The sequence below is a fragment of the Coturnix japonica genome, chromosome 11 (assembly GCF_001577835.2).
Source record: "Coturnix japonica isolate 7356 chromosome 11, Coturnix japonica 2.1, whole genome shotgun sequence".
Classification (NCBI taxonomy): Eukaryota; Metazoa; Chordata; class Aves; order Galliformes; family Phasianidae; genus Coturnix; species Coturnix japonica.
In genome coordinates this window covers 2710646-2732910 of record NC_029526.1, presented here as the reverse complement: position 1 = coordinate 2732910, position 22265 = coordinate 2710646, and the positions used below count along the sequence as shown (strand labels likewise).

General features: G+C 40.0%; 1 protein-coding gene across 1 annotated transcript in view; it reads left to right on the top strand.

The window, feature by feature from the left end:
• Nucleotides 1-22265, top strand: part of SLC6A2 (solute carrier family 6 member 2) — a 65823-nt gene that overhangs the window by 9202 nt on the left and 34356 nt on the right. The window contains exons 2-3 of the mRNA XM_015873888.2: nucleotides 11104-11235; nucleotides 14563-14800. Of these exons, the coding sequence (XP_015729374.2) occupies nucleotides 11104-11235; nucleotides 14563-14800 (370 nt within the window). The remainder of the gene's footprint in view (nucleotides 1-11103; nucleotides 11236-14562; nucleotides 14801-22265) is intronic.

The following is a 22265-nucleotide window of genomic DNA, read 5'->3' as shown; positions in this document are numbered from 1 at the left end:
AGCAGAGGTGGTTTGATCCCCCCCCCCCCCCCAAGGAGGCACACAGTTTTCAGTAGTGAAAGAACATTACTCTTTCAGAGCCTGAGAAAAATACTGCACAAGTTCTAAGCACTACAATTAGTGACAGAGTGAGCAACAAGCCATGCCTTGCTACAGCCCTCCTGCTAGCTTGAGAAACATCTTCTGTGGTGTTATGTACAGGAAGGATTGTAGCTGGGTGACTGCATGGCATTCCTCTTTACTGAAGGCGGCAGAACAGTGGCAAGCAAGCAAGGGGTTTTCTGGTCCCTCAGCAGCATGCAAGAATACACCCTCATTGCCTCCCTGACCCTACAAACAGGCTGCTCCCAGGGGTCTAATATATGCATTGAAACAAGCAGCAAAGTGCTATGTATCTAGTTTTTGGCTCTACATGTACCAGATAGCACTCTTCACTGCTTTAACTTTTGTTTCTCCACCCTTCTCAGTAATCAAACTCCCCTCTCAGTGTCTGTCCTGAAGCACACCAAAGATGTCTATCCAGTACCTTCCCTTAAGATGTGCATCTCTTGAGGGAAAGTGTGATGCTGACATCAAATTCCAGTTTAGCTTAAAAATAAGAAAAAGAAAAATAACTAAGGCTGGACTTTTTCTGACACACTGCTCTACATAGCAGAGTAACAGACAAACTTTTTCCAGACCACAAGATGGAGCAGTAGATCCTTATAGATCTTAGTAGATCCTGATCCGATAATCTAAAAGCTATCTAGTACACGTATAGGAGGGGAAAATGACTGGAGGACCAAACAGAATGGCTCATGACTTTTGCATACAGAGCTGCCAGTATCAGCAGTGACTGCTCCCAGGCAGATTCTTTTTGGATTTCCCAACCCCTTTCCTTTAGTAGGAAGCTAATAGGAGCAGCAGCTTTCAGTGATGTGCAGTTTACTCCAATGGGTGACCATGTCTGCCTCTGAAGGTCAAATGTTTGTGCCCCCTTCTAAGGAGGGCTTATATATGCACACAGACATCTTATGTTTAGATTTATCTCAAAATTAAGGAACAGCTCGTCTTGGGGTATGTAGATGTGTCAAGGCAGGTTCTGGTAAGACCGGTGATACTCTGGGATTTTATTTTGGGTTTGAAGAGTTTGATCATTTGCTCCCTTTCTGCAGTTTGTCCCTCCTTCTCTAATAGTTCTACAGCCTTAGTTAGAATCAATAGATTCATAAACCACAAGGGAGAAATCCTGACCCAGCTGGAGTCAATGGGTGTTTTTTTTCCATTGACGTCACCAGAGTCAGGATTTCAACCCAAATAACAGACGTCTCTCTCTTAAGGGCTCCTAAGTAGACAGAATTTCCAGACTAAGAATTACGCGAGAAGAAAAACAGAGGAAAGTAATAAAAAACTATTCAGACTAAACTGATATAGAAGACTTCCACTGACTAGTAACTGACCTGCACTCGGTGCAACAGTTCAGTACTTCAGCCAACAAACAAAATGCCAAGACTTACATAGATGATGTTCATTATTACACGAAATGAATTTATTCTGTGAGAGCTGGATTATGACCTCAGCATTCTCCTATGTAGGGCTCAAGCTATAAAAATGTACTATTTTAAGAAGTGTGTTCTATTCTGTTTCATAGAGACAAATGATTAGGCAAGAATTTTTTTCTGGCTGTCAGGGCTAAAGAGAAGTGCTGGGAAAACACAAAGCAAGAACAAGACTTCAGAAGCCAGAAGGCAAATAGAAGGACTGGACTAGAAGACCTTACATTTTATGACATCTTCAGTTATTCTGGGTCTTAATACATGGTTTGTAAACTTCTGAATTGCCGGGTTTAGGAATAGAGCTGCCACCAGTTTCCCTTTTCCTTCACTCTTCCCTACAGTAAAGTAACAGAAAACAGTGATCAGGCTATTCCTAAATTGCAGTATAATCCTTTGCTAACCCATATGGAGGCTGCTGACAAAATCACCATCTTTAATCCTAAACTAAGGAACCTGGACATCTTTAAGATTACCTACATTTTTCCTCCTAAATTTTATTTTACAATCATGAGGTGTTGATGTCCTTAAAAGCTGTTTAGCTAGGAAAAACTACAGCTGTGCAATCCATCAAGAGTCACCAAGTTTTGCCACATTAACTAATTTCACGTAAGTTCCGTGTTCATGGTGAACAAAACTGCCTCACTGCAAGCTGCAATGGGCAAGGATCACATTCTCTTCCAGCATTTCATCTTGGAGGTCCCACACAGAATGGCAGTGATAGAGCATATAGTGGACTGCTTCATTTAGGGGAAACATTTGCTTTGCTGCTCATTGCAAATTAGGAAAATAGTCCATAGAGAATTACTCCATTCTTTATGGAACTGTGCTCGCTTTCTACTTTCAAGCCTTGTATAAATATGCATTACAAATAGTTTACCGTAGGGTTATTCTGCTTCCTGCAGAGCCATGAGAAAGAACATCAATCCAGAAGGCTTCATTTATAATGACAGAGTAAAGCTCTGACTGACCAGATTTCTTACAGGTAGGAATGTACAACTGCCCCATACTTCTGTGACGGAACACAACCCTTTATTGACAAGAAGAATTTAGAAGATCCTGCTGTGAAAGAGTTAGTAAAAGTTTAGATAGCACAGAAAGTATTAAAGTATTACAAATAAATCTCTAATGAAGCATGAAAAAAGGAGTGTTTTGCTTTGGTCGTTATGCCCAAAAGAATTGGACCTATAATTTAAGACTGGATCAATCACTAAACAGTACAACAAATTTTTAGAGTAGCTCAGGATGTTTATACTTGATTCTTCTGTAGCAGAATTTCAAGGCATTTGCCTCCTATTGGTTTGTACATTAATCCTCTTGAAAGCCACCTGGCACTTGTCTAGAGCTGATTTAAGATGTCATAAGCGCTTTGTTTCACCTTGGCACAGAATCTCATGATGCCTAAAATGGGTATTGTGTCCTTTCCAGAGAGTGCTCAATTCGGGGGCTGTCTGACAACTAAAAACAACCTGCAATGACAAGCAGCCTGAGAGGAAACACCCTCCATTTGAGATTATGCTGGGAACTCCTAATTGTACCATTACACTTACAGAACAAACTGCATTTCAGATCTCTTATCTTACTGTGCACCTGAGTTACTACTGAAGCTCTCATGAAGCTGTGCTGAAGCGGTCCTGTCGCTTCCCAATGAGCACCCAGGACCAGTGCCATAAATGGGAGATGAGTTTCCCTGTGGATACCATGTGGAACACAGAGTGAGCAGCTCCACAAAGGCACGTGGTCAAGACTAGTAAAGACTAAGAGTGCCTAAAATGAGGAGCTGAAAACAAGAAACATCCTAGGCTTTACTGTAGTAAGGGGTGGCACTTCTCAGTCATGTAACTTATTTGATGCTCAGCTTAGACAGTGAGTAGATAATGTGGGTGTAAAAACTGCTCACATAAATCCTCCTCCTGTCATTGTATGAACCTGCTACACCAAGGAAGAACAAGGAGTGACAGAAAAGTTTCACTAATTCACCCATTTCATTTACTCTATTCAGACTATAGAAAGAAGGATGAAACACTTGAATACAGTACTTAGGCATCTTCGTATGATGAAAATCAATTATTGTAAGGGCATTTTAATTTATCAGGGAGAAAGCAAGTGGAATGAAATGCTGTGTATTCAAAATGGAAATGTATATGTTATATATTATTTACTTAACTACCACAGCTAATGAAATAAACTAGCATAGAAAGAAAAGAATGTACCAAGTGTCTTCAAGTCAGGAGCATGTGCTTTTGTGTGAAACCATCTCATGTTGCAGAGGAAGCTAAATCTAAGTGTGAGGGTTGCTCTGAAAGTAATGCCTCCTATTTTATTTTGTTTGTCAGAAGGAGGTGGTGGTGGTGGTACAGCAGTAGAGGTTGAACCTTCCCATTAATATCCCATTATATTTTGTTGCCATGAGACAGATGGCAGCAGAGGGGCACAATGACAGAATGGTGCCTGACATGGAAGCATGTAGGAAGCAAAGGTGTGTCACTGACTTTTTCTTTGCAGAAAAATAGCACCCACTGACATTCATCAGTGCTTGCTGAACACTGATGGAGATCAATAAGTGTGAGCACAGTGAGGCTGTGAGTGGTGTGTTTCAGCAGCAGTGACAATGGTCACCTCAACTAGTGCAGATTTTTACGAGTATACATGCAGGCTCTTGTTCATCACTGGCAAAAACATAGAGGTGACTGTTGAAAAATGGTGCTTTGCACCTGAGAATGTACTCTATCAGTGTTATAGGGCTCTTTGCACCTGTTGTAGTTTCTGTGGAAATAAATACAAGGCATTACTTTTGGAGCAATCTACATATCTAACAACTTCTTCTGGCATCAGAATCAGCCAGGTTCATGAATGCTGAAAATATTCAATCTAGTTTACAACTGGCTGAAACAAAACAAAAATGAACATACAAGTTCAATGAGAAGGGAGAGAGAACTATGACTAACAGTCTGTATCTGAACTGAACTAAAACAGTAGTTGCCAAAATCTCACTGGCACCAAGCAAGGACTTCCCTATGCTTAAAAGAGAACCTGATGAAGTAATATCTCCTTTCATGTATGTTTCTATATTCTGTACATTACAGAAAACATTTTATAAAGCCTCATATTTCAAGGAATGCTATCAGATGAAGTTAGTTTATTAGAGATTTTCCAGTGCTGGAATCTTGCTGATCCTGATCCACAGTAAATAGTTTCTGATGTCTTTGCTGAAAAATACTGTCAGCCAGGGGTGCTCTACTACTGATAAATCAGAGTACATTTTGACAAACACTTTGATTTTGTACATCTCAAGTACAGCCTACGCCTTACATGGGTGGTTTTTTTAATATGATTCAATTGCAGGTGAATATATCCATGTGTCACCTCCAATGACTGCAAGGTAGGAGAAAAAAAACAAACAAAAAACTGCCAACAGTTGAAAACTAATGAAATGATTGAAAGATATTTTCTCTCTTAAATTATCAACTCTTAAGCTTCCAAACGTGTCTGTTATGAAGTAGCATCCTTCCTCCAGATGAGCCTCTGCACCCTGACCCAGTGGCTCAGTACAGCTCACTTCTCCCACCCAGCACCTCCAGAATAGCTAGTTGCAAAGCTTGCGGGCTTGTTCTCAGCAGGGTCAGCTGCTTTGTGAAGGACACCATCACACCTCACAAACCCTGTCTTGTTGCACATGAGTAATAGAGATTTCAGAAATCTCATAACAAAACAGTCTACAAGCTGTCTCCACATTCCAGCCCACTCATTCTCCCAGCAAGTGAAAAAAGTTCCTGTTCTCTCCACAAAAGGAACAAGATGGATTTGGGCAGGAATGTCAGCCACTAGACCTTCATGTTCATTCAGCCTCCAGGTCATTTACTTAACCAAACTGTCAAAACCCAAGTGGATGGCAATTCATTTATTAATAAGGGGTCAGCTGCAATAGCAAACCTGCTACAAGGTTGGATAGTGGTGAAACAAATGCTCTTATCACCACCTCACCTCAGCTTGTTGAACTTCATGCTGATACAGTAATGGCAGAAGACGGGAATGGCTTAATTCATTTCCTAAGCTTGCAGCAGTAAAGGTCAGCAGCAGAAATGCTAACAGAGCTCCAGAACTCTCACTGCCATGCCGGGCATCTTAAACCAACCTTACCTATATTGTCCAAAACCCACCATGTTTCTTTATTCTTTAGTCTCCTTCCAAAGAACACAGGTCAGAGTTCTATTCTTATGTGGTTCTATGATTATCTTTAAGCTACACACTGTTGGAAATATGATCATTTCAGTAATTTGTATAAAAGGGCTCTTAGCCAATGACTTGGGTGTAATTTATGAATGAATCATGCTGCTCTGAGTGGCTGGGTATATATTTAACTCTTGTTAATTTGTTCAAAGTAGCTACTGATGGGTTTCCTTAGTTCATTATTCCCATAGCAGAAAGCTGAAGAGATGACTGGGTTTGCAGGGGAGAGCGCAGGTAACCCATTATTTTACATACCAGTAACCAGCTTATAAACAGACTACACATTGAGCCTCCTCCAGTGATTTCAAGGCAGCAGCAGGTCAACAGCTCAAGACAGTAAGTAAATAAATAAATAAAGGCTTCAGTTTTACATCGGTCCATGAACAGTGTTGAACCATTTCTGGAAACTATTTGTTTTCATTTTCTTTGAGCAAAAGGAACACTATTAACATTGGAATTCTGGACTAAAAAAAACCTGAAGGCTCTTGCCCAGACTGAGTTGAAATATAAATAGGTTCAAATCTAGCAATTTGTTAGAGAGAACAGCTAAATATGAGGGTTTCAAAAGAAGCATGTAAATCAAGATGGTATAGCTCCTCTGCTCCACTGTTTTATGGTTCAGAAATACTTTCCATAAAAAGGTTGCCTACTTGGAAGATTTTATATAAGCAAAGTGCTGCTCAAGTTTTTATATTATACTGTTCAGTCTGTTTTGCAGAAAAATGTTCCTTTTGACTACCATAATCTACCTCTGTTCAACATCATCATATAGCGGCTGCTAAAATCATTGGCTTTGGCAATGAGGCTACATCATGCTCTTTTGCATCTCTGACTTCTCATTGCTGTTCCATGCAAACCCTTACTGCTTTTACTCCCTGGGCAGGAAAGATTGGATCTACCCACCTGCCCCTTTCTACTTAGGCTCCAACAAACACAGCTTGCTGCAAGCTGACCTCCCCAGAGATGCTCTCTGTGGCTGTGCTGGCAAGCTGGTAACAAGCTTGAAGACCCAGAACTAGGATTTCTGTACTCAGAAATACCTCCCTTTCCAGCCACTTAGTTTTTCTGTCTGTGCTGATCTCACACAACCTAGATTTCAGAATCTCTGCACTGAGGATTTCCTTTTTTATTCACAAGAGTCTTATACTAGTAGAGTTTCCACCCATTTTCCTTGTCCAGGCAAATTTACTGCATTGTTAACTGCTGATATTCTTTCAAGTACTCTCAGTTTGATCAGGTACAGAGATTAGCCTGTATTTCAATTCATCTGTTAGAAGATCTTTGTTTTTAGATTCTGTTCTTGAACAAATATTGGCAATGCTCCTATCTGAAAATATACTGCTATACTTGCCCGAAGTTTGTTAGCTGAGCAGACATCCTTGCCAGTTAAAGTTTTGACTAGAATATCCATGGTAACAAAGGCAGAAGGCTAATAATGGACCAGCAGGAGTACTTCAAAATCATTTCAGCTAACCCTGTCCTGGCCAGCTTCTTGTACACGCATCAGCAAATTCTTTTAGGACAACAGTTGTTGTTTAAATGATCATTTTCAATCATTAGTAATTCAGTGGTGCATTCTTTCTCGTAGTCAAGAGTGAAATGTGTCCTTCTTGCAGGACTAAGAGAACTATTTGAGGCTGTTTTCCTCTCTGCTTCCCCATATAGGATGCTGTGAATGCTGGACAATGGAGGAGAAACTCAGAGTGGACTCAGACCAAAATGAAAAAGTTGTTTTGGCACTCAACTCAGGAATTGAAAACCTGTGCTGATAATCTGACATTGTAGTTCTTTAAAATCAAGAAGACCTCTGTGTGACTTTCAACTTGAAGTTTCACATAGGTGGTTCATGTAGAAGTAGATTTTGACCTCATCTTGTTTCACATAAACACATAAGAATTTCTTAACTCTGTGGTACTCTGTTACCACAAGGGAAGGAAGTACACAGATCTCATGAAATCCATATACACTGAAAAGCAGCATGTGCAACAGCCCAAGGGCAACGTGTGTCCTTTGAGCTACACGTGACTCAGTAGCAAGTCAAGCCAAGTCTAGGTTGCAAATGTTAATTACTCCAGATTTTTGGCTGGGAGGGGAAAGTAGGAGCCATTAGGGATTGCTGAGACCAGTTATGCTTTCTGGGCTGCAGCTGTGTGCTGAGCCCCATGCCCTCATACAGTGGGGGAGCAGAATCCCTTGAGCGCTATCAGGATGTTGCTGCCAATGCAGCAATCCCACACATCCATTCCCTCAGCTCTGAGGTAGGTAGATCCTGGCTAGCTGCTCATCCAGTCTGAAATGTTAGCCAAACCGCGTGCTCCCTGAGAGTTCAGCTGTCAGGGCGATGCTAATGTGCCGGCCTTTTGCATTCATGCAATTGGAGCACAGTAGTTTGTGTGGCGCAGGCAGGAGGAATGCAGTTGGCATTGTACCACCTTTCCTAATGTTTTGGCTTCATAGACCAGGTAGGCATTTACTACTCCTTCAGAGAAGCACATTGCTGTGCCCAAGTTTACAGCAGCAGACCCATAGCAAGAGGCCCAGCAGCGTACAGTTTGCCCCCTGCCTCACCCTTTGGGCATTAGCAACAAGCTCACAGGATGCTATGAGGTCTCCTTTCCAAAAAGGCCCTGCCCTTCATGAGGTACTATACACAAACTAGTCTCACTGTGGATCCTTCTCTTCCTTGGGTAGAAAGTGAAGACCAGATATCAAGATACTGACAAAAATATGTGACTTTTGGTATCCTTTTACCTAATTGGAAGGTCCTAACAAGAAACGCCCAGAAGTCTCAAAAAACATTTGAGACAACTTAATGTGATTAAGCACCCTTACTTTGTGTGCTTATTAAGCTCTAATTTATTTCAAAATACTTCACTCACCATCTTTGTCACCTGAAAAGTAACCCCAGCTATGAAACTCTAATATGCCATATAACCGCTTTTGGCAGAAAATGACATCACACTTCATTAATCCCTTGGGAAGGAGGGGTGGGAAGGAAACGAATAAAAAGAAAAACTTAATTTATCTAAAGCCTGGAATGATTTACAGCCAAATATATGATGCTTAAGCACGTGTGCATAAGTATGGTACACATCACAGTTCATCAAAGTATTAGTCATACTTAGAAAACACGTACTTTAAACTATCATTTGAAGTTCATGCCCACTACACATCTCCAGGATAATTGTCTCGCACGCAGATTTCCCTATTCAATATGCAGCATATTTTTTCCATGCCTCTTGACATAGTTAATCAAATCACACTCATGCAAACTCCAGTGCCCGCCAAAGGCAGCATGCTAGGTTTGTGAGTCAGATCTGTCTGCTATAGCGGTGTTGAAGCAAGATAAGTGTGGCACTTGAGAAGCTGTCACTTCCAAGACCTATGAAAGTCAATCCACCTAAAATTATTTTTGCAGATATTGCTACTAACAAAAGCAATAGGAACTTTCCCAGATTGAATTAGTTGAGTGTGCTTCAACTGAACGTAACTCTGAACAACAGGATATCAAGTATGTTGAAACACAAATATTTTTCCTCTGGAGTATTTAAATGCATTGTAGTTCAAGCAGTACAGCATTAGAAGGCTTATGAATTGCACTGAAATATTATTAAGGCATGCATCACTTGTACAGAGCAGCTCCTGTGAATATAGGCTGCTCCTCTTTAGAGACATGAAAGAGAGGAATCATGCCTCCTAATATGAGAAAACCAGTGTATTTAGGTTGCTTCAAAAGTAATGCCTCCTATTCAATTCCATAGAAACTACAACAGATGCAAAGAGCACTCTAATGCTGTGACAGAGCACATTCTCAGCTACAAGACACTAGTTTTCAACACGGTCACTACCGTTACCTGTGCATTTTAGTCAGCAATGAACAAGCAGCCTGCATGCTGCACTCATAACAATCAGCAACAGTGGAGCTGACTGCTGTCATCCCTGCTGAAACACACCACCCACTGCCTCACTATGTTCATATTCACTGGTTGGTCTCTATCAACATTCAGCAAGCATCAGTGAATGTCAGTGGGTGCCATTTTTTGTGCATGAAGAATTCAACAACACACCTTTACTTCCTACACGCTTCCGTGTCAGACTCCATTTGGTCAGACTGCCCCTCTACGTCATAGCAACAGAATGTAACAGCATATTGATGAGAAGGTTCAATTTCTACTGCCCTGCCACCGTTATCCACCTCTGTTGTTGTGGGCCATTGTAATAAAACAGGGGGCATTACTTTCAGAGCAGTCCTTGTACTTCAGCTGTTCAGATACATTTGCAATACTTTAAGCTACTATTTCTGTTGCTACATCTTGTTCCTGTTTCACTACCAAATTTCAGCTTTAGAATCCCTGAATTTCAGAGTGAACACTGAATACACTGCCTTTACAATCACATTATAGCACATTACTTCCTACAGGTAGACTGTGGGGGAACAAGACTTGGCTTTCCAGTATTCTCCACTGTGTCTCATCATTTCTCTCTCTGAGCAGTTATGCTAGACAGCTCACTCTAGGAATAGCCATGAAAAGCAGACATGAAACATAAAGGAGCAACAGCTGTTCAGATGGCAGGACTTTTCAAGTACAAAATTCATGCTGTTTATTGGCCTGCTCTAGATAGGTTTAGTAATACCTTTAACTTTTATAGACTGCACATACCTTCTGAAAGTTTGTGTATTTAGAAGCAGAGCACTTATTTTCTTTTGCAAGGAAAGCTTTCAAGCAACTGAGGGAGAACAACAGGACTTAAATTTTTGCACAGACTCCAACTTCTTGCTGCTAGGAAAGACAGAAATTGCTGTTTCTTTACTTTTCCTTTTGCTGAACGATTTTAAGCAGGATTGTTGCAGTCTATTTTCTTTTAAATAGGTAACTCCTAAGGAGTTAGCCCACCACTCTGGATACTTAGTGATTCTCTTAGTTTCTTATTTATCACCACAATCCAGTCATTTTTTTAATACAGATATTTTACATGAATTTTACTCTCCAGAACCAAGTAAGCTACGCAATGAAATGAAAACTGCACTTCAGAGGCACCACAAAGCAGAAAACCAACTGAGTATCCAGTTATTAGGCACAACACCAACTGTAACCAATAATTCATACCATCACATATAGCCACGCCTTTTGGGGAGCCTTCTTTCTTTGACTTGGATCGTACAAAGCAGCTAAGCAATTTCCAGGCAGACAAGAGAACAAAGATTCTTCTTTCTAGGAAGAGTCTTTTTTCCTTTCTAGATCCCCAAAGCAGTAGCTTTGTCTTTAGCCAGTTAGAAGCTACCAATAAAGTAAAATGTAATTAAAGTATAGACTACAATGTCTAATTATTCTATTTTCAGGTGCTTTTCTTATTCCCTACATCCTCTTCCTAATCATTGCTGGAATGCCCCTGTTCTATATGGAATTAGCACTGGGACAGTACAACCGAGAAGGAGCTGCCACTGTGTGGAAGATCTGTCCAGTGTTCAAAGGTAAGTGTCCCTCTGCTCGCTTGAAAAGCATAGTGAGGGTGCCAGCACCTGCAACCACAAACAAAGGAAAGGTCTTGTCTTTCCACAGACAGCATGATATTTGCTGACCTTTCTCCAACCCTTGAAGTTAGAAGCCTTTTTGTTATCATGAGTGAAGGAGAAAATGAAAAAAGCCACACGCAGAAATAATCTTCCAGGCTATTGCTGAGGAGTGCAGCAGAGAGCAATAAGCAGAAGGAGCAACTCAGCCCTGCCCCCTTTCACCCGTATGCTGGGGTCGGGGGGAGTTGGGTTTCTCTGCATGGAGGGAGGGGCTGGAGATGCAAAAGACTGGAAATATCAAATCTCATCCAGGTCAGTTCAGCCCTGTCCCCTGCTGTAACTTGCAAGCAAGAGATAGCTGGGGTTAGCTGTTATGGGCTGTCTGAAGAATTGTTTCTGGATGAAAGAAACCATGTGACTTCTGTACATGAAACACTTCTTAAGGAGCCTCAATAATTTTCTTAACTATTGCTTACCAGCAAAAATCCTGAGCCACCCAACATCTCTACCCATTATATGTAAAATCTTTTTGACACAGAGCTATCAGAAATCACTGAAATGAACCCACTCAAGCCTGGCTGATCCTAGAAGCTTAAAATTCAGATTGTATTCATCCTATGACAAAAGCTGAGGAGCTTAGCAATGGCAATGCTAAACCCGGCAGATCCGGTACTTGGATATAGGTTACACTGAGTAAATGTTAGACTTCTTTCTCAAAATAAAGCCCTCCCCCTTCCAGGAGGTTAGAATCACAAAACAGAAGAACTGCAGAGGTTGGTTACTTAGTTCATATCAGTCAAACCGAAAACTCATAATAAAATTAGAGATGTGATAAAAAACATACAGATGAGTTAATAAGAAAGATGTCCCTAAACTTAAAAATGAGTTCACATAGGTTTGTCTAAGCCTTCTATAACGCTTTCATGGGAGGCAGATTTCAACCCAGCACCCAGGTACCCACAGCCCTTGCTCAGACAAAATTCTGGCTGGTACTGGTTAATAACTTTGGGTGACAATGAGGATTTTGAAAGCCTAACCATAAAAATTAGACCACAAGGATCTCACTGTTTGAGCCAAGCAGCACAGTGCTCTGAAGCACTGTTTGTTGACTTCAGGACTGATATACAAAGAGAAAGGAAGATAAAAGTTATTTCATGTACAGTCTTGTTGAAATTCCAACTGCCTTTTTTTTTTTCTGCTGACATATTCAAGGTGGGCTAAAGATACACTAATGTGGTTTTTGAATGTTCTTATTACTAGGATGTAGATGAACCTGAGTTACATGATTCTTGTAATAAATACTTGATTTTATTTGCATCTCAGCTCTAATGTAAACTCAATACTGTTAAAGTTTTGATCAATCTGATAAAGCACGCACACAATTTACTGCTAAATTCATAATGCTTCAGGGTTTTTTAAATGGTTTAACTCAAAAGTACATAGTCAACCCAAATTTATAATGGCTTTCCTAAAATAAAAGCATTATAGTACTAATTTTAGCTATGAATATTATTGCAATGATCTCTAAGGGCTCTGCTTCTTGTGAGATGCTCCCATAATGCACGTGATTAAAAATATACCCTGTAACCTTTGCAGCACATTTTCATCTCTGCATTTTCCAGCAGAGTGTGGGTGTTGCAGTGGTGCATTTAAAAAGTTAGACCTAAAAACAGGAGAGCACATTCATTCCTGAACACTCTCGTAATTTCAAAGAAGTGGCACTGAAGATACATTTGGATAGAGTATTTTTGAATCTTGATATGAAATGTCTTTTATTGTCCCCCTGAACAGAGATCATCCAGTTTCAGTGCAACTTCTTATTCATGTTTAGTATTTTACCATTTATATTAATAATTAAGAGTTATCCTCTTAGGTGATTATATTTTTTCCTATTGTGTTTATTGTAATGCATCACTGGAGTTGAGTGTTCATTTAAGCACTAAGGACTGCAGGATACTATTTCACCTTTCTTTTCACTATCTGTCCCCAGTGTTAGGGATGAACAAACTGGCTTATATACTAAAAACCTCCCAAGGAAAAGAAGCTTTGGTATGCGGCAGACTTTGAGCTGCCAGCTTCTTCAGAGTCTGCATCTGTTTCTTATGCAAATTTAAAACCAAGGAAACTTGTGCTCTAATTCACTGCTTTATCAGGGAATACAATAATTCAGAAATATCCAACTGTTAGGCCTCCAGTGCAATATTTTACTGAAGGAAGTCAGAAATGAAAGTTTACACTTACGTGCTTGTGACACTGCTGTGATAGAAGTAATAAAGCAGATGAAGTTCCTACCCATAACACAAAATACAGAGAACCCTAGGATAGGATTCAGTCCTGCTCATAGATTAATGGAAGTACAATATTAGCCAAGATAAAACAAACTTCCTGAATAAATGTGATCGTAAGCTTTTATTCTGCTCTGCTGTTAAGTAACAAAGCTTCCACCTAAACTATTAAAAACCATATATTCTTTTAAGGAGAAAGCTTTCCCTCTTAAGAGACGCACCAAGCATACCTCAGTGATATGCAGAAATACAAAAGAAATGTTTGAAGTATCAGAGGATGCTTAACACTGGGATTCACCAAATGCTCTGCCCAGACTTAGGTTTAAATTTTCTGTGACTTCTAGACTTCCTTTCTGTAATCCCAGGGATATAACAATATAATTTGAAGGTCCCTGCACAGTTTAGCCCCAAGCTTGATATTCACAGAGACTTACTCATATGCTCCAGAACCACTTGCACCACTCAGTGGAATGGCACAGGCTGTCATGTCATGTGCATGTTTTGGACATAGTCACAAGCTGACAGATGCAATCTGGAGAGGAACAATAGTAACAAGACAGGAGGGGAATTCTGTCTGATCCAAACAAGCTCAGCATGAGGCACAGGGAAACTTCAGCTTCACTTTTCCAAGAAAAGTTGCCAAGGATTCTGACATGAAGATGAAACGAATTTCACTCCTAACATGGGCTTGCAGTCCTCTGTATTGGAAGAAAAACACCTGTGGAGTTCTACAAGAGCAAATTTTGACACTGAGATGCTTAATTTCTTTCTCTGGCAAGGACAACTGGATTTCCTAAAGGCCAATCGCTTTGCAACTTCATTAATGTCATTACTTGTTTTAAGGTCAATGGAGTGCATGTAAACATGAAAAAAAAAAATTATCTGTATGAGGATCTAAAAAAAAATTGCAATTATTTATGGCTGAGTACTAAGCTACAGTGTTTGCATATACTGTTGCATATAAAATACAATGTATAATCTCATTTTCCTTTGTCTTTAGGTGTAGGCTATGCAGTGATACTCATAGCTCTTTACGTGGGTTTCTACTACAACGTTATCATAGCTTGGTCTCTATATTATCTATTTTCATCATTCACATTTGAGCTCCCTTGGACGAACTGCGACAACAGTTGGAATAGCCCAAACTGTACAGATCCCAAACTCTTCAACGCGTCAGTGCTTGGCAATGGCACCAAATACTCTAAGTACAAGCTCACTCCTGCTGCTGAATTTTATGAGTAAGTGTTGACTTAACTTTACTATTTATTCAAAGTGTATGTCTAAGAGTGTTTGCACTGGAAGATAAAATAGGTTAGCATCCAGCCTCTAAAATAAGCATCAGAAGACTAAGGTTAAAATGCAGTGGTAAAGTTTGATTTATATCCCTGTATGATTAAGACCCTTGCCTCTTCAAGCTTCAGTTTCTCCAGTACAAGTGCAGTGTTTGCCACAGAGCAACGTGGAATTCAACAAAAGATACAAATCTGTCACATTATTCCATTTCTGCTCACACCAGCTTTGCCAGAGAGAGGAGTCAGAGCAGTGTTATGAAAAAGACTACTGCAAGCCAAACCAAGCCAACTCTAAGGCTGCAAAGTAATCACTGGTTCTCCACTTGCAAAATGTCTCAGAGCAGAGATCAGCAGTTCAATGAAGTGAGACGAAGCACTGAGCAAAGAGGGGAGCACCACAGTTATAAAAAGATGGACCTTTTCTAGTTGCTGAGTGAAAGGGCATTCTGCAATATGGGCCAAGACAGGCAAAGACACACTCAAATTAAACACTTGAAATCAAAAAGGTATATGGATAAGTATAAAAAAAAAAAAAAAAAAAAAAAGATACAAATCTGCATATAAATAATTACATTGTGGATCCCCAGAGGAAAATATTATTTGATTGGGAGAAAGGAGGGTGAGCATCACACTAATTGTTGAAGCAGCTGTTGAATCAATCCCAATAATCAATATTTCTGTGTTGGAAATGGATGAATTTTAGGGCATACATCTGCTGAGCTGTTGAAACAGAGGGACACCACTGTTAGCAAAAATAACCTGGTGTGTGTTACAGCGCTTGGCCAACCATAGGGATCTTGAGGTCTGTAAGTCTGGAACATTTGTGGCTGCTTGATCTTTATTGAAGTCAGTACAGTAATCAGTAGAAAAGCACTGTGGGCAGGGGTATCTATGCTTTGAAAACAGTGAGGGGATTTGACTTTAAAGGAACTCACTACAATGACAAATAACGACAGCCAAGAAATCTACTGCTCTTACAAAGACATCATGCAGTGTGTTCAGAACTTTGTTATAAACTCATTTTTAGCAAAAGGCTACATGAATGCCAGGAACGTGACTTTAAAGTGAAGTGTAAGAAATGTTATCAGCATCTTCAAATAAGGAACTGTTTTATTACAGAACTTCATGTGACCAGAATTTAAAGAAAGGTTTTCTTTATAGTTGTCTTGGGCTTAAGCTTTTCTAAAGCAAAATACAATCCTCACATTATTTGCTCATTTATGATTTAAAGTGCATCTCTGCGTTTTCACTTATCACATCATGCTTGGGGTTGATTTTGTCTTTATACTGGGTGGTGGTAGAATCTGTGCACCATGCTTTAAGTTCTGCCAGTCCAGGAAACAGCTGATAGCAGTTCTGTGTGAATACTGAAACTTGACATATTAGGGTTCTTTTCTTGCCATGAAATAGACTTGAGTTACAAGTTTTTTAAATGTAAGAATAAAAAGCAGATCTGACATTTGATTGCGATTTGGCTCCTGAATTTTGGGACAGTTCTTAATTCCTTAGGCCCTGTATTCTTTTGTAACTAGATTATATTGCAAAAATGAAAAAAACTCATGTAACGCAATCTGTGACAGCTGCTTTCCCATCTGTAAGAACAGGGAATCACAAGGGGCATTATGTTAATTATCCAGTATTTGGATTAGCTCATCAAGTCCAGCTGTAAAGCTCAGGTGTGAACCCATGCTTGTGTAGCTTCAGTGTGTTCAGATCCAACCTAGCAAAGATAGACTAAATCAGAAAACAGTGTTTCATCTTATATCCAATAACTGCCCTCGCTCCCACGGTCTTTTTGCTGCAGACAGAGCTAGATCTTCCGACTGCAGAGTTTTATGTTAAATGTAATGGAATTAGGGAATAGGAAAAATGTTAGATTCACTTCAATATAGCACATTTAGAAAGCAATGTACTGTTGTTGGATGAGTATGCTATGAACTAATAGTGCAAGTAAAGGTATGACTAGTTACATTCCCTCTGAAAACCCCTCTAAGTAAAGTCCAAATGCTCCCTTAAAAATATGACGTGCTCTTAGACAATCTTGCGCTACTGCTTGAACTGCTTCTAAACTTACCCAAGTGTTTGCATAGGAATCACAACTGATTTTCCTTGCTAGGTAGCCATTAGACACTTCTCAATTCTCATTCAAGGTTTAGGTTACATCAGGAATATATGCAAACTTATGTATACAGGGAGACCTAAAACACCGGACTTCTCTTTACGGTGGGAGAACGACTGAAAAGAGGTATTTCCAAAACAAGCTACAAGCATCCGGCTGTTGTGGTTTCATTCAGAGAGAAGCAGATGCTTTCTCTCTTTGGGACATAAGTCCTTCAACAGCACAAAGCTGGCAGAAACTTCCTAAAACCACCCAGCTGCTGGAGCTGACTCTCCCATCTCTACCTCTGCTACACAGAAAAAACTGCAGGAAGACATGGGAGCGCAGTGATGTGTCATTACTGTGGTACTTCCAGAAAGGCACCACTAAGTTCCACAGAAATATGCTAATTCTTACTGCTTGTACTGAGACAGAGAAAGGAAAACTTGCTAAGGATCTAGGCCAAGTCTTTCAGCTGTCCAGTGCTTGGCAGGGAGGGAGAGCAGGAAGAAATCACTAAGCCACAGACTTGGAAGGAATCACTTCAAATTGTAATTCCCATGTCAAGGCATGACGGAGGCACTCTGGCAAACTTATCTAGATTTTGTTTTCAAGCCTCAGGAGTTAGGCAATAATTTGGGCTGAAGTGGTCCTATCCTTATGCTTTCTAGAGAGTATTTCATTTTGCTATCTGGTTTCAGTTATTCAGGCTCAATTCAGGCCAAGTTGTCATTGACGTCAATGGGTGGCTTGCTTAAACCAGGAACACAGGAGGGAATAGGACCTCTACAATACCACATTAGAGATGGTTAAAATGAATTATAAGGCAACTTGCACACTGCAAAATTAACTAAGCATGCTCTCTGAAATTCTGATAAAATAAAACAGTGCCCTTCTATAATATAAGTTCATATTTAGTCATAAGGGAAGTCCAGGAATTAAGTCAGTTCCACATTTCTTTGGAGGTGTACTGATTATTTCCCTCTTTAGTAGCTTGCAATTAAACAAACAATGCAGAGGACATCCTATCCATTCAACGTATGTTAAAATGACTCATTAAAAACATTTATTCAGAAGAACAGAAGTCCATCTCTCAAAAAAGTAAAAAGCTCCTCTATCTATTCCATAGCATTCCTATTTAAATAGTTAATCTGAATTCAGGCATACTTTATCCTTGTGTCTGGAAAGAGTTGGCTTCCATCTTGCTTTCATTTATGCTGACAATCAAAAAGTACCAGTTTGGAAGAGCAAAAGCGTAAATCCTTATGCACGTATGAAAAGAAATTTGTTCCTGCAGGAACAAATCTTAACAGTTTCTTAAACAAAGTAGCAAAATTATCAACAAATCCTTTGAGCTACAGTTATTTCCTTCTGACACTGCTTTTCCCAGAGCTGTAACCCATTCTTTCTGTTTTAGAAATAAAACACATTTTAATAGGGAAAATTTCCCACCAGATTCAAGAAAGGAGATCAGCACAACTCACAAGCATGCCCAGGAGAGATTAATTGCAAAAAGGCATTGGGTTGCAACAGTCCATGCCTATCGTATCAATACACGTTAATTTAGGAGGAGGATGTGAACAAATAATAACCTGCAAAAACCCACACTGTATAAAGTAAAGGCCAATTTTATGTAAGAAATTTGTGCTGTGGGGTACAAGCCTTCATATGAAATACCACAACAGACTGATCAAAGGTCCACATAGTTCTGTGACATAGCAAATGGAGTGACCTGTGCTATGGGCACCAGCCTTCCCCATGTAAACATCTGTGAATCAACCTGCCCAAAAGAGAGAAAACACCAGCTCAGCTGTAAGCATCAGGAATTGTGTTTGCAAATAAACACTGATTCAGAGAAGATGACATGAATGGGGATAATTACAAAATGTTTGAATGTCTTGTTTGCAAGTTCATAGTTTGAGATTTACATATGTGCATCCCTGCACATCATGTATTATTGACTTTTTGACTGCAGAATGTTTTTGTACTCAACTGTGTAAATTGATAATCTTTCTCTTTTTGGCTCACTGTGCAGAAATTTTTGGTTGAAAGTATTTATGCACAGGAAGAACAGCTATTCCAAAAACATTTACAAGTGCAGCTTTGAAATTTGCTTTTCATCTATGCTCACACCTCCACATTTGTTGGCCATTCCCTTACACAAAGAGAAAAGAAATGAAATGTGAGTACAGTGAAAATCAATCCACATGCGTACACATGTCCTTAGGTTTTGGACAGCTTTATGGAAATGATTCCTAAGCCACAACAAGCCTTTTTATAACAAGTTAGAAGGCTGGAGGAATAACAACTTTGCCAAGCTAACTTTTCCAGAGGGTTTTCATGAGCACACATCAGGAGCAGCACGTTACACTACAGGCATAACAGCCTGCTTTGTGCTAACTTGCAGGAAGAATTTAACTGCTTATCTTTACATAGAATTCTTTGTAGTTTGGTGGCCATACCAGGCTGTGAGCAATCATTACAATGGCCAGGGGCACTGCTACAGCATCTCTCCTGGGCTACCTCGACTTTGAAATCCTGGCAAGCCAAGGTAGAGACTCTCCACAACACATCCTTCCTCTTGCATGTGTTGCTCAAGGCAAAGCCAGCAGGTGTGCCACACAGGCACCACCTCTTTAGACTCACCTGGTTCTCATCAGGTGCTCTCTATAAGGTAGCACTGATGTAATGTACCTACTTGTGTTTGACATTTTGCTTTCTGTAGAGGAATTTGAATGCCGAATTTGATTAAGGGCTGTGGTAACTGGGGGAGCTCATGTGCTCTAACTGCTTTGCCATATAAGCTCCAACAACAAACATTGTTTCATGAGTTTGGTATTCATTAGAACTACTAAAGGGTCAGATTCAGGCTTTCCCCTTCCATCTCCAAGTCTCAGTATGATGGGTTTAAAAACAATTTTTTAAACCCTCTTCTTCATAGTGCTACGCAGGCTTGAATGTGCTGACGTGGCACAAACAGCACGTGAGATCAGCATTACAAAGTGAATGGGAGAATTAAACAGGGTAAGGACTTCAGTGAGTTGAGGTAAACATCCTTTATGAAAGAAGACCTTAGTCCTGGTAGCCATTTACTATTTCATGATCATGATTCAAGAAGAGATACTACTTCATTCAGCTCAAATATCAATTTACTATTGGCCAACCAGGACGCCACTGGTAAATTATATTTCTGAAAGTGATTCCCAATGTATAGCTTGAAACCCCTCATACTATATAGCTCCATTCTCCAACACAAGAGGGAGCTGAAATAACTTGAGAAATGGAAAGACCCAGACAAGGAAGACAAGGCTGTTGGAGAACACTCTCCTAGAGCCAGGATGCTGTCCTGCTCTGCAGTGATGCTACTTATTATACCCATGATATCAGACTTGTCCCGAGCTCTTTAGCATGCACCACAGAGGCACCCAAAAGCTCATACAGCAGCTGCATGTATAGCAGAGCTGAGATTCCTCACAGTTTCTCAGCTCCCTGCACATCACACCCAGCACCACAAGTACAGCACAGGGATCTGTGCCTGACCCACATGGAACCAACTCTGGTCCCCCACCCCACATAGCTGTGCACATACAGCTTGTGTGCAACTGTTGTGGAAACAGCATGGCAGTAAAAGCAGTGCTGCATCTGTACCAGGAGCATGGTAAACTGCGCAGAATACCCCCATATGATGCTACTTAATCCAGAGAGTCTTCCACAAGGAAGCTCTGTTTCAGGAAGAAACAACTATATTTTATACCCCAGAAGAAACTAGCTGCAAGAACAACTTTGGTTGCACAAATATACGAATGCAGGAGATGCTTCTAGGAGAGCCTTCTTAATGAGTACAATTATCATGCCTCTAATTGCTTTCTAAATTGAGTATGTAATTTAATTTCTATAGATTGCTCACTGTATACACTGTCAGTGCTTTTAGCATCTTCAGTCTACAATTCACATTAAATTTTAAATCATAAAAGCTGGTCTAACTGCCAGGATAGGGAACAGAGCTCAGAAGATCAGTTTTAAATCTATTTATATCTTTTGCAATTTCCTCAATACTCATTCTAAGAGAACCAGTTGGACCTGATCCCCCAGAAGTGAATACTAACTTGAAAGAATACTTGTCCAACTCCCTACATTTTATTTTTGAAAGCTACAGCACGTTTGTTTTGCATTCATTTGCCATCTCCTCCAGATTTAACAGTCATTTCTCAGGAACAACTCTGCACGCAGAAGTAACGTTTACAAACACTAAAATCAAACAATTCTGTTTCTAATAAAAGCTTTCTGTTGGAAGAATTTCAATTTTTTCCAGACTGTAGATCTGTTAGTCAACTTGCAGATAAATTAATTGATCACACTTTTCCATCTGAAATCTGCTACAAACCATCTAGAAACTGTTTGGATGAAAGACACCTTTCTGAGTATCACATTGAATTTAGGTAAATTTAGGAAAGGTAAATTTAGGAAGGGGCTGTAGTAATCTTCATTGCATGGATAGGAACACTAAGACACAGGTTTGCGTCAAAAGCTGTTACTAGAGTTGTGACTCCTCACGTTACTGAGTCCCTCTGTGCAGCAACTCCCTTCCTCCTCAGTAACCTATCTTTTGTAGGTTTTATATGTGAGCACCCAATAGATGGGCTTCCTGTTGGCTCTCTGACACCACATGAAAGAGGAACCAAGTGCTACACACAGACAAAACAAAAGACAGTGATCCAGTGAACAACTTGTCACTGGCTGATTTCACTAGAGGTGAACTTCTTGCCTTTAGCTGATTGTGGTGAGGAAGGAGCAGGAGAACTGGTGCCAGAGTTACAGACTGACTTGTGGAATCTTCCCAGCAGGGAGCACTGGGAAAGGAAGGACCAGCATAAATCTCCTGGAGAGAGAAATTGGAATCTCTGAATGCAACTTCAAGCTGAAATGACTTTATATTCCTGCTCCTCTTGCAATTAGGCAGACAGACTCTTGGGACCTGTATTTACAGTCTCAAAGTCATTGCAAATGTAATTTACAGTCCCTTACATGGAAAGCAGTCTTGGCATAAATCAGGCTCCTTTGCACAAATGGCTGAAAAAGTTAATTTCTTATTCGCTCCTCTTTTATTTAGCTCAGCACAGTATGTCTGCATTCTACTTTCCATCAGCTCATCTGTTAGTGTCTATTCTCCATCCCTCCTCAATATTTTCTCATTCTTTTTGCATATATTCCTCATCTATTTTCACTTTTTTTTTCTTTTTTTTTTTTTTTTCTCCAGTAATGAGGATCTCCAGGCAAAATATTCTTTACGTCTTATTGTCTCTAATTGTTGTT